Source organism: Paroedura picta, chromosome 10 (assembly GCF_049243985.1).
Source record: "Paroedura picta isolate Pp20150507F chromosome 10, Ppicta_v3.0, whole genome shotgun sequence".
NCBI classification, from domain to species: domain Eukaryota; kingdom Metazoa; phylum Chordata; class Lepidosauria; order Squamata; family Gekkonidae; genus Paroedura; species Paroedura picta.
Window position 1 is genome coordinate 2,716,974 of NC_135378.1, and position 12,864 is coordinate 2,729,837.

The 12,864-nt window shown below is 44.3% G+C and overlaps 1 protein-coding gene across 10 annotated transcripts in view; it reads right to left on the bottom strand.

The window, feature by feature from the left end:
- RGS12 (regulator of G protein signaling 12) overlaps nucleotides 1-12,864 on the bottom strand; it is a 219,745-nt gene that overhangs the window by 124,072 nt on the left and 82,809 nt on the right. The window contains exon 1 of one of the 10 annotated variants that reach the window (XM_077302467.1): nucleotides 8,175-8,313. The exons of the other annotated variants lie outside the window; for them this stretch is intronic. Within the exon in view, the coding sequence (XP_077158582.1) occupies nucleotides 8,175-8,231 (57 nt within the window). The 5' untranslated portion in view covers nucleotides 8,232-8,313. Of the gene's footprint in view, nucleotides 1-8,174; nucleotides 8,314-12,864 lie in introns of those variants that run through there. 10 annotated transcript variants of the gene reach the window in all.

A 12,864-nucleotide genomic window follows, 5' to 3' on the forward strand; every position in this document is an offset into this window, starting at 1 on the left:
CTGTACATATTTGATAACTCTCAAATATGAATTCAATCCGCAGAGATCCAGAATAGGAGTCATGTGTGCACCAGCTCCACCAAGACTGTCAGAACATACAGCTGAGAAGGATGGGCTGGCCGGTGAGGAGTAAGAGCGTGATCGGCATAATCTGAGCCCCGATTGAGACAAGTAGCCAGGTCCAAGCCAGGTGGACATACTGCCCTTTGAGCCAGCATCACCCTCGTCAGATTAAACGCCCCACTCTGCCCCAGAGATCTCACTGGAGCAGCACCAGTGGGTTAACTTGACAGTGCTGCCAGAACATCCGACTCGTAGCGCACTGTCAAGGTAGATGGGGCCTAGGTGAAGGTACTTCAACAGCCAATTCCTGAGGCCCAAGTGTAGACGTTTAGACCCCTGCTGGCGGCTGCACTTAAGGAAGAGTAGGGACGGCATTTCCTTATGGGTGAAACTGCACGCTGATCCTACCGTTACCTTGCACTTTGGTTCCTGCCTTGACCCCCTGCTTCAGAAAAGCTCTGCCCATTTGCTTACCAGTTCCTGACTCCTGTTTCAATTCCTGGACTTTAGCTTTTGATATATGGACTTCTGACTTGGCTCTCAACCTCAGCTTCCACCCTGACTACTCTTCTGCCTCACCCCCTGGATTCAGACTTGCTCAGCTGCTAAAAAGACTCGGAGTGGACTCTGACTTGGTGATTGGAAAGCAATTTGGTCTCAGCTCAATGGCCGAGGGTATAGTAACTTCAACTCCCCCCCCCACCTGGTTGTGCACGGGTAGGGGGCACAAAAGGGTGGGATCCACCATCTTTTCTCTGAACTACGCCATCGCTGTTGCCATTACTGTAAAAATGCAAAAACAACCCAAACAACAAAGCCCTTCAGACATTTCCCCCACTACCCCTTTCTTCTGAAAGTTGCCTGCACTAATGCCAGATTCTTTCACAATGGAACTGTCAGGTCCAACTATGGTTGGGGTTTCAGAATACAGCCAATTTAGGATTTTATATTTACATTTGGAACAGTTGCTATCTGTAAAGCTGAGCGACACTGATATTGGATCCCCCATGGTGTCATGTGGTGAGGTCCAAGGCACTAGCCTTGCTGCAACATGAAGAAACTGAACGTCTATCATCTTCCTTTTTAAGGGTCTGCTGATATGGACAAAAGCCACTGGGTTCTGGTCCCCCAAAATCATGCATGGATCCCTCCCAAGGCTATGGGTAAACTGGTGATATATGGACTGGCCCTGATGTACACCATGGTAGAGGTTGACTATATTGCTAAGAGAGCTGAGCAGCTGGGGAGAATGCAAGGGGCACATGGAGAGCTGCTGGCAAGGAGAGCGTTTTTTTCCCCTTCTTTTTTGCCTCATCCAACTGAAGCTGCTGTGTGTGGGGGGGATAGTTTTTGTGGGTGAGTGGGTGTGTTGTACTCTACTAAAGAGTAGTTTCTATTGAGTCTTCTTCTTTTTGACTGATTGAGGGAGTGTGTCATGGGGGTTGACTGCAGAAGAGGGATTCCAACCCTCACCCTGTACTGGGCTGTGACCTTGTGACCTCAAATGCTCCTCCTTGCCAGAGGTATGAGACAAAGGTAGACAGGCTATTGGCCTGGGGATTTGTATGGGGTAAGCCTAACTTCTTTATTCTAAAGATAAAGATTCTAGATTTAAGGAATCTACTTGGGAGACAAGAAATGGATACTCCAGTCACCTGCAAGGAGCTTGCCATGTTTGTTTCACTCCCTGAAGACAAGATAGGTTACACTTATCATAGGGCATACAGGAGAGAAGATTAGGGGGCTAGTGGAGATGATTAAAACCCAGCATGTAATCAAGGAAGGAGAGGATTTCATTGACAGGAACTGTGCAAACCTGCATAGGAATTAAGAGACGAGTCCAAAGCAGAATGGAGGGGTTGACTTTACTATGTAACTACAACATGAGCCTCAGGTCATCAAGCAAGTTGGCACTCAGGGCCATTGGAACTCAGGAATACGTTCCAGGCCACTGCAGGGGGGATGGAAGCAGCAACAAGGACAGAAGAGGAACCAAAATGAAATTAAAAAACAGTTAAGAGGACATGGGGATACAAGGACATGGCATTCAAAGGAAAAAGAAAAGTGTGGGTCACTGGTGACTCTCTACTGAGGGGCATGGAACGTCACACGCTAGGCCTGACTCCCTAATCTGAAAAGTATGTTGCTTTAAGAATATTACAGACCGGATGCAAAAACTGATCAAATCTATGGACCGTTAACCATTTGTGGGAATAAACAACATGGCTGTGAACATAACTGTATGTATTAAGGTGCTGACTATGAAGCACTTGGAAGGCACCTGAAATAAATGGAGGCACAAGTGAATTTTTCTACATTCCTGTTTGTAGGGAGATGAAGACAATGGAGGTGAACTCCTGGCTGCATTGGTGGTTTCAGCAGCTGGGATGTGGATTCTGGGATCACGGGATAGGTTTTCTACAAGAAGGCTTACTAGCATATGGTGGTCTACCTATCCAAGTTGGGGAAGAATGTGTCTGGCAGGAACCTGAAGAGATTCATCAACTTTAAACTGAAGCCACAAAGGGAAGGAAATGTCTTAACACAGGGACTCTAATGCAGGAGAGCAAATAGCAGTGGCCCATTAAGAAAAGCCAGATCAAATGGGAGCAAGGGTAAGACGCTTTAGGTGACACGACCTCGCAACTAACATCAACAACCCAAAGCATGGGCAATAAGAAGGAAGAGCTTGAGTTTCTCATGCAGACAGAGAGATATGATTTAGTAGGCATTACAGAGGGTGGAATGATTCCCATGTCTGGAATACAGTAGTGGATGGATATAAGTGACAATTTTCTTTTGCTCAGGTAATTTCTTTAACAAAGGTAACAAATTTTATGATCCAGATAAGTGCATATTCTCAAATAGAGAACTATCTACGTCATCATTTTAAGAGGAACACTTCAAGAGGAACTAAGAAAGAAAAGGGAGATGTTCAGGAAATGGAGGGAAGGACAGAGCTTTAAAGAAGAGTACCTACAGGTTACTAGGCACTGTAGATCAATCATCAGAAAGGCCAAAGCTGAGAGTGACCTAAGATTGGCCAGGGAAGCCCACTGTAACAAGAAAAGATGTTTCAGTTATGTGAGGAGCAAATGTAAAGTAAAGGAGGCAATAGGCCCACTGTTGGGTGCAGATGGACAAACTCTAACGGAGGATGCAGAGAAAGCAGAAAGGCTCAAGGCCTATTTTACATCTGTTTTTTCCCACAGGTCAAAGGGTTTAGGCACATCTAGAGATGGCAGTAGCCAAGAGATAGTGTCTGGGTGGCAGGTTGACATGGATAGAGAGGTTGTCGAGAGGCATTTAGCTGCACTGGATGAGTTCAAATCCCCTGGTCCGGATGAAATGCACCCAAGAGTGCTCAAAGAACTTTCCAGAGAACTTGCACAGCCCTTGTCCATCATCTTCAGGACCTCTTTAAGGACTGGAGATGTTCCGGAGGACTGGAAGAGAGCAAACGTTATTCCGATCTTCAAAAAAGGGAAGAAGGATGACCTGGGGAAACTACAGACTAGTGAGTCTGACCTCTGTTTCTAATATTCTAAATATGTTTCTAATATTCTAAATATGCCAGCTTCACATCTTTGCTGATGCTCCCCGTAGGATATTCTTAGGCAGCTAACTCAGGCACACTATGAATTTGTTTATTTATTTGATTTTTGACCTGCCACTCCCGAAAGGCTCGTGGTGGGTTACAACATTTTAAAACCCCAATAAACTTCCCATAAAAACAATAAAAATTATACAATACCAATAAAAACATCCAAGGTACAATGAGGCATTAAAACAACTAAAAAATCCCCCCTAACCAAGAGCTCTGCGGGAGCATATGGGAGAATAGATCTCCAGCCGTCAATAAGATGTTAAAAGAAAAAGAAGGCAGGGGGGTCCAGTTTTTCCTTAGCGGCCGGCCTCAACCACAGACCTGGCAGAAGAGCTCCGTCTTGCAGGCCTTGCGGAACGACGAAAGTTCCTGCAGGGCCCTCAGCTCTTCCGGGTAGGGGCCAGGTCGAGGCCAAGCGTACTTCCCTGGGGCCGGGTATGACCAATAAATTTGTTCCCGCAGAGCGTAATGCTCTGCGGGGGGATTAGGGTGAAAGGCAGTCCCTAAGGTATGTGGGACCGAGACCGCGAAGGGCCTTAAAGGTACGTACCAGAACCATGAACTGGATCCAAGCAGCAATCAGAAGCCAATGCAGCTGCCTCAGCACAGGCTGGATGTGGGCCCTCCAAGGTGTTCCTGTGAGGACCCTAGGAGCCACATTCTGTATGAGCTGTAATCTCCAGATCAAGCCCAAGGGCAGGCCCGCGTAGACTGAGTTACAGAAATCTATTCTGGAGGTGACCATTGCATGGATCACTGTGGCCAAGTGTTCAGGCGACAGATAGGGCGCTAGAAACTGAGCCTAGCAAAGGTGGAAAAAAGCTTGGCTGGCTACTTTTTTGACCTAAGCCTCCAAAATTAAAGAGGCAGCGAAGGTCACACTCAGATTCCTGGCCTGGGACATGATGACCAGTTGCATCCCTGCCAGGGTGGGAAGACACGCTTCCTGAGCTGCCCCCTACCACCCAATCACAGGACCTCCATCTTGGAGGGGTTGAGTTTCAGGCGACTCTGTTTGAGCCACCCAGCCATAGCTTCCAAACACCTGGTGAATGGTTCTGTGGGAGAGTCCGGGTGGCCATCCATCAGGAGATATAGCTGGGTGTCATCCGCGTATCGATGACAACCCAAGCCTTAACTCCATGGGGGAAAGATGTTAAACACCGTGGGGGAAAGAATCAAGTCCTGAGGAACCCCACAAGGGAGCTGAACTGGGCTCGACAATTCTTCCCCCACAGCTACCCTCTGGGTCCAGTTTAGGACAAAGGAGTGTATCCAGCACAAGGCTGTGTCCTGTATCCCCGTCCCAGCGAAGTGGAAACCCAGCAGTTCATGGTCGACCACATTAAATGCAGCCGACAGATCTAATAGAACCAGCACGGCCGTATCACCCCAATCCAACTGGCAACGGAGATCATCCAACAGGGCAACCAACTCCATCTCCACCCTGTGGCCAGGACGGAAGCCAGACTGATATGGGTCGAGTGCCAAAGTTTCTACCAGGAATGGCAGGAGCTGGTCTGCCGCGGCCCTTTCAACTACCTTCCCCAGAAACGCTAAATGCGAGATGGTAGCTGGCCGGGTCCTGCACATCCAGCGATGGTTTTTTAAGGAGAGAACAAACCACCGCCCCCTTAAGCAGTTCTGGAAACTCCCCTGATTGTAGGGAGCAGTCTTGCATATTTCAATATAAAAGGCATCTAATCCAGATTATGGTACAATAATTTATTAAATTGCACACATAATTGATTTATAGAATTCACTTCTGAACAATTTAATCATAAACACTAGCTGGAGGACGAACTACACGATGTGAAAGATTCAAGACTAGCACTGCAATACCAAACTGAGTTACACCCTTCGAAATCCACCAAATTAAAGAGTTTAGAAGCCATTTTAGAATTACACTACTGAACTCCTAATATATTTAAACTGAAAACAACTGCAGGAGGGCCCAGTTTTATGGAGATTATGAGATGGGGGAAAGGAAGGGATTTAGTCATTTCCCCCTCATTGATTCCCAATAAAATACTGAGAGCCTAAATCACTATTAGAGGGGGGGAAAAACAGGAACAAAACATGTATGTGTCTTCTCTTTCCTCCTGTCCTGTTGGGAGTTCAGGAGATGGATGAGGGTGAGATTTCTTTTGGAAATACAGCAGAGGTTAACCCTCCTCCTTATCCAAGTGCAACAACTGCCCCACTCAGTCAGCTGCCTTTTCACACTGTATGCCAAGAAACCCTAACACAGATCTCTCACACATAACATGCAGCTTAGATGGCAGATGTGTTGATAGCAAAACTATTAAGAGCTATTAGCTGTAATAATTGCCTCAGATGTTCATGTATTGGGAGAGGGTTTATCTGTAAGATTGCCAACAGCCTCGAGAGAAAGTCTTGTCCCTTTAGTGAAGGTTAAATGGAAAAAGAAGAGTTGGTTCTTATATCACACTTTTTCTCTACCTGAGTCTCAACACGGCTTACATTTGTCTTCCCTTCCCTCTCCCCACAACAGATACCCTGTGCGGGAGGAGAGGCTGAGAGAGCCCTGATATTACTGAAGAAGAAGAAGAGTTGGTTCTTAGATGCCACTTTTCTCTAACCGAAGAGGTCTCAAAGTGGCTTACAGTCGCCTTCCCTTTCCTCTCCCCGCAACAGACACCCTGTGAGGTGGGGGAGGCTGAGAGAGCCCTGATATTATTGCTCACTGAGAACAGCTTTATTAGTGCTGTCCCGAGCCCAAGGTCACCCAGCTGGCTGCATGTGCAGGAGGAGCGTGAGTCTGCACTCCTAACCACTACACCAAGCTGGCTGGGATACCGCCAGGTCAGGAAAAACTTCAAATGCCTGGCTTCACACATGAAGCTTCTATTATTGGAGCAATATATTAGTTTTCTCCTGGAAGTTGTCAACGCTGATTTTGATCAGTAAAAGAAATTTAGTGCCCAGTCTATTTCAGAGAAGCTCCAATCAGATTCACACTCACACACACATTTTTGCACTGAATTGTTTAGAAGTTACTTTTGAAACTGACCTAGTTTGGCCATTTCCCATGCATCACCAAATCACTGGTTCAAATGTTGCCTCTGTGATGGCCTTGCTACAGGATTCCTTTGGCAAGCCACCATGTCAGCATGTCTGTAAAACTGCTAATAAACCAATCTGGGGATCCAAATAATGGTCTTGCTGACCAGGGTGTTTATTTACTTGATTTCACGGCAGACTCAATACGGAGTGGTTTGCCAGTGCCTTCCCCAGTCATGACCGTTTACCCCCCAGCAAGCTGGGTACTCATTTTACCGACCTCGGAAGGATGGAAGGCTGAGTCAAGCTTGAGCCGGCTGCTGGGGTCAAACTCCCAGCCTCATGGGCAGAGCTTCAGACTGCATGTCTGCCGCTTACCACCCTGCGCCACAAGAGTGTTTATTTACTTGATTTAAAAGTGCTCTACTTGTTGTTAGGGTGACAACAGTAACTTACTTGGAATACCTAGAATACCCAAAAACTGAGTTTTTCAGCTTCCTCCATCTAGTAGAAAGCACTACATTACCCCTGGAAATAAACAATTATTTTGTGACATTTGGGTTACAAATGGACAACAGAAATCAAGATGTAGATTTCATGTTCATTGGAATTGTTAAAATTTAATTTCAACAGAAAATGATAGCTACATTATAATCTCTATTGTTCTTCCATAACCCAGAAAGCTGCAAACAGATTCTGAGACACAGAACTCTTTTACAGTTATTCTCAACTGGAAAACTTTATCTTTAACATTAGTGTTAACCATGTAAATGTTGGATGACATTTGTAAAAATCACTACTTGACATCAGTGCCTTTCAAGAGATATTGTTTTCTACATAATACTTTCCCTCATATTTCCTGTCCCATTTATTGCCAAATTTATTTTATTTTGACATTTAAAAAATGAACAGATATCCTCTAAAAGAAATCTCATCCTTTTTAAAGAGAGTATCAGTATTTCTTATCTCTTTCTCATTTAAGAGGTGAAACGTGTTCCTTTGTCAAAATGAATATTAAAGAAATTGTGAGAAGAAATGGTGTAAATTAAGTCACAATCATTATTTCGTAATATTTCCTTACTCATTTTCCTTCCACTTCCACTTTATTTGCTTACATCAAAACACCACAGCAAAACAGAAAAAAAGTATTTTATCATTAAACTGAAAAACAGCAACTAGAGATCAAGGTGAAATGAAACAGCTCTTAAAAATGATATTTGATACTTTTTCCTCCTTACAAAAAATAATTTGTGTTATCTATCACAAACCCAAGCAATTGGCACCATAAGTAATTGGCTTCTCAACTCAATTCTCATCTTAAAAATTTTCTGCAATTGTAAGCTTTAAATTTAAATCTTATGAGCAAAAGTAAGACTTTGTAAATACCATATACTTCTTTGGCTTAATACAAAATTCCAGGTTCAAATTTCTATTGCAAGAACACTGTTTGGGAAGCTGAAATTAAGATCACATGACTTACCTGTTCGTCGTAAGACAAAGCAGTTATTTTTGCCAGCAGTATCCTTCCTAAATTCATCTTTATTTTTGATGGAGCATTTTCTCAGTACAGTAGCTTCTGAAGAGCTAAAATCAACCACCTAGTATTATTCACCGCCTGCACAAAATGCCTGTAAAGTTTAGAAGCACTACACATGAAGTTCTATTTTACTCCCTTTATGTTACCCATAGCAACCGATTACTGCACAAGCTATATTCTTCATAAATTTAGATTGTCTCTCAGTATCTTGCACAGAAGGACAAGTTTAGGTAAATATCAATCTGTTATTTAACAAGTCATCTCTAATAAATAATTTAACATACTTTATTAAGTTCGGAATATACACAAAAACATTAGTATAATTACAACCATTAGTCTTTCATTCCACAGAACTGCAGAAAGCAGTATATGGTGACAGGTGCAGAATTCTCTATCCTGAGAATCTTCACTTTCTTCAAAAAAGAAAGAACCCCACCCACCCCCCGGAGTTTATTGCATACCATGTAGCTGTGAATAAGTATACACTGGGACTACAAAATACAGCATTCAACAAGTATGAAAAAACATGAAGGACACTGCAGACTAAAATAACCTGAGAAATCAGCAGTACCTGAACATGCTCTAAACCAGTGGTTTTCAGCCTTGGGGTCAGGACCCAAATTGCGGTTGCCTGGCCCCTTCCTCGGAGTCACCAGTAGGTGGCGGTGGTGGCAGTGGCGGGCAACTGTGGCGGGCAGAGGTGGGTGGTAGTGTCAGGCGACGGTGAGTGGGTGGGTGGAGGTGGGAGGACAACAGGCATCACAGCTGCAACAGCTGCTTGCCAGAAGAAGGTCTCTGTGTAGCGGGGTTCCGGGCATGAGTAGGCATCAGCGGAGCGAGACATGGAGGGCTCTGCGGCAGCACTGGGTGCTGGGATGGCGTGGGGCAGCTCTTGAAGTGCACCAGCAGGCTCTGTTTGTTGATGGTGAACGTGCCTGAGAATGAAGAGCCACCGCCGCTTGAATCCTCCTGTGGGGGCTTCTGCTGGCGCCCACCCTGCTCTAAACCAATCTGGACATAGAATCCAGAATTTGAAGACACAGAAATACTGGACAAACAACTATTATGGTATATTCAATCATATTATGGTAAATTCAATATATACCATATATATACCATAATATTATGGTATATTGAATCAACTATTCAATCATCAGAAAGGCCAAAGCTGAGAGTGAGCTAAGATTGGCCAGGGAAGCCCATTTTAACAAGAAAAGATGTTTCAGTTATGTGAGGAGCAAATGTAAAAGTAAATAGGCCCACTGTTGGGTGCAGATGGACAAACTCTAACGGAGGATGCAGAGAAAGCAGAAAGGCTCAAGGCCTATTTTACATCTGTTTTTTCCCACAGGTCAAAGGGTTTAGGCACATCTAGAGATGGCAGTAGCCAAGAGATAGTGTCTGGGTGGCAGGTTGACATGGTTAGAGAGGTTGTCGAGAGGCATTTAGCTGCACTGGATGAGTTCAAATCCCCTGGTCCGGATGAAATGAACCCGAGAGTACTCAAAGAACTTTCCAGAGAACTTGCACAGCCGTTGTCCATCATCTTCGGGACCTCTTTAAGGACTGGAGATGTCCCGGAGGACTGGAAGAGAGCAAATGTTATTCCGATCTTCAAAAAAGGTAAGAAGGATGACCTGGGGAAACTACAGACCAGTGATTCTGACCTCTGTTTCTAATATTCTAAATATGTTTCTAATATTTTAAATATGGCAGCTTCACATCTTTGCTGATGCTCCCGGTAGGATATTCTTAGGCAGCTAACTCAGGCACACTATGAATTTATTTATTTATTTGATTTTTGACCAGTGAGTCTGACCTCTGTTGTAGGGAAGATAATGGAGCAGATATTGAAGGGAGAGATTTGCAAACATCTGGAGGACAATTTGGTGATCCAAGGAAGTCAGCATGGATTTGTCTCCAACAGGTCCTGCCAGACCAACCTGGTTTCCTTTTTTGACCAAGTAACAGGTTTGCTGGATCGTGGAAATTCGGTTGATGTCATTTACTTGGATTTTAGTAAAGCTTTTGACAAGGTTCCCCATGATGTTCTGATGGATAAGTTGAAGGACTGCAATCTGGATTTTCAGATAGTCAGGTGGATAGGGCATTGGTTAGAGAACCGCACTCAAAGAGTTGTTGTCAATGGTGTTTCATCAGACTGGAGAGAGGTGAGTAGCAGGGTCCCTCAGGGCTCAGTGCTCGGCCCAGTACTTTAACATATTTATTAATGATCTAGATGAGGGGGTGGAAGGACTACTCATCAAGTTTGCAGATGACACCAAATTGGGAGGACTGGCAAATACTCCGGAAGATAGAGACAGAGTTCAACAAGATCTGAACAAAATGGAAAAATGGGCAAATGAGAACATGATGCAATTTAATAAAGATAAGTGTAAAATTCTGCATCTGGGTCAGAAAAATGAAAAGCATGCCTACTGGATGGGGGATACGCTTCTAGGTAACACTGTGTGTGAACGATACCTTGGGGTACTTGTGGATTGTAAACTAAACATGAGCGGAAAGTGTGATGCAGCGGTAAAAAAGGCAAATGCCATTTTGGGCTGTATCAACAGGGGCATCACATCAAAATCACAAGATGCCATAGTCCCACAATGGAAAAATGGGCAAATGAGAACAAGATGCAATTTAATAAAGATAAGTGTTAAGTTCTGCATCTGGGTCAGAAAAATGAAAAGCATGCCTACTGGATGGGGGATACGCTTCTAGGTAACACTGTGTGTGAACGAGACCTTGGGGTACTTGTGGATTGTAAACTAAACATGACCAGGCAGTGTGATGCAGTGGTAAAAAAGGCAAATGCCATTTTGGGCTATATCAACAGGGGCATCACATCAAAATCACAAGATGTCAGAGTCCCATTGTATACGGCACTGGTCAGACCACACCTGGAGTACTGTGTGCAGTTCTGGAGGCCTCACTTCAAGAAGGACGTAGATAAAATTGAAAGGGTACAGAGGAGAGCGACAAAGATGATCTGGGGCCAAGGGACCAAGCCCTATGAAGACAGGTGGAGGGACTTGGGAATGTTCGGCCTGGAGAAAAGGAGGTTGAGAGGGGACATGATAGCCCTCTTTAAGTATTTGAAAGGTTGTCACTTGGAGGAGGGCAGGATGCTGTTTCTGTTGGCTGCAGAGGAGAGGACGTGCAGTAATGGGTTTAAACTTCAAGTACAATGATATAGGCTAGATATCAGGAAAAAAATTTCCACAGAGTAGTTCAGCAGTGGAATAGGCTTCCTAAGGAGGTGGCGAACTCCCCCGCACTGGCAGTCATCAAGCAAAGGCTGGATACACACTTTTCTTGGATGCTTTAGGATGGTTAGGGCTGCGTTGAGCAGGGGGTTGGACTAGATGGCCTGTATGGCCCCTTCTAACTCTATGATTCTATGATTCTATGGTAAACTATACAGGGAAACAACTGAAACTCATAGAATCATAGAGCTGGATGGGTCCATAAAGACCATCTAGTCCAACCTCCCTCCTCAATGTAGAATCAGCCTAAATAATCCATGATGTGCAGCTCTGCTGGGCAACACACCCGTTACCAGGTAGTTAAACCCTTGGCCAGGAAGCCAAGACCAAAATCAAGAGACAAGTGCAGAGTCCAATCCAGTCCAAAGAGTCTAAACCTGAGGGAGACTGATCACCAATGAGGGTAGGGCAGGGAGTGGAGTCAAAGCCAGGCCGAGGTGGTCTGCAAGAAAGAGTACCGAAGCTGTACAGTGGTCAAGTAGCCAGGGAGTATGGTCAAAAGCCAAACCAGTATCAAGAGCCAGGGACAGAGTCAAGGAACAAGCCATAGTCAGGAGCCAGGAACGAAGTTAAGACAAGCCAAAGTCAGGAATTGCCATATTGGGGATTATAGTTATAACTAGGGATGGGGTTTATATTATTGTACATTGAAGCTTTTATGTATAACCCGTCATGAGCCAGCAGCTGAGGATAGCAGGATATAAGTCCATAAACAAACAAACAATCCTGTTTCTGTGCTTGGTCCAATAGAGATTATATTGAAAGGTAATTCACAAATATTTTAACCATTTAACCTGTTCAATTCGATGACCACCAATACACCAATTTGAGGGAGACCATTTCTGAGCAAAAGCTATCACTTAAGTTTTTTTCTAGTTAATTGAGAGGCCGTTGAGTTGGCAATATTTATAGAAAGTTATATTTATATCAGATCAATTCTGGTATAAGAGTACAAAAGGTATTGTTAGAGTGGAGGTTCACTAAAAGCAAAAGTAGGCGCAGATCAATTAAAGGCTGCCACAAGGAATCTAATCCACTGCACAAGGAATTCCAGAACCAGGCTTGTAGGGAATGCATGTGGAACCTGGCATAGGGAATTGTGGCCACAGCACATGCCATAACCAAAAGCTTCTGGACATGTAATGTTGGTTAGAAATGAAAAGTGGAGAAAGTAGGTACATATTTCTGCAACACAGAAGGCAAATTGGCTCTATGAGTAACAGCACCTAACCATGCTCTAATAAATTCTATATATTGGCTTGAGAGAAGTGTGGACTTTTCAAAATTTATAACAATACCCAAACTACGAAGTATGTCAATTGTGAAATTGCAAGGACATCATCCCTGATGTGGCTCAC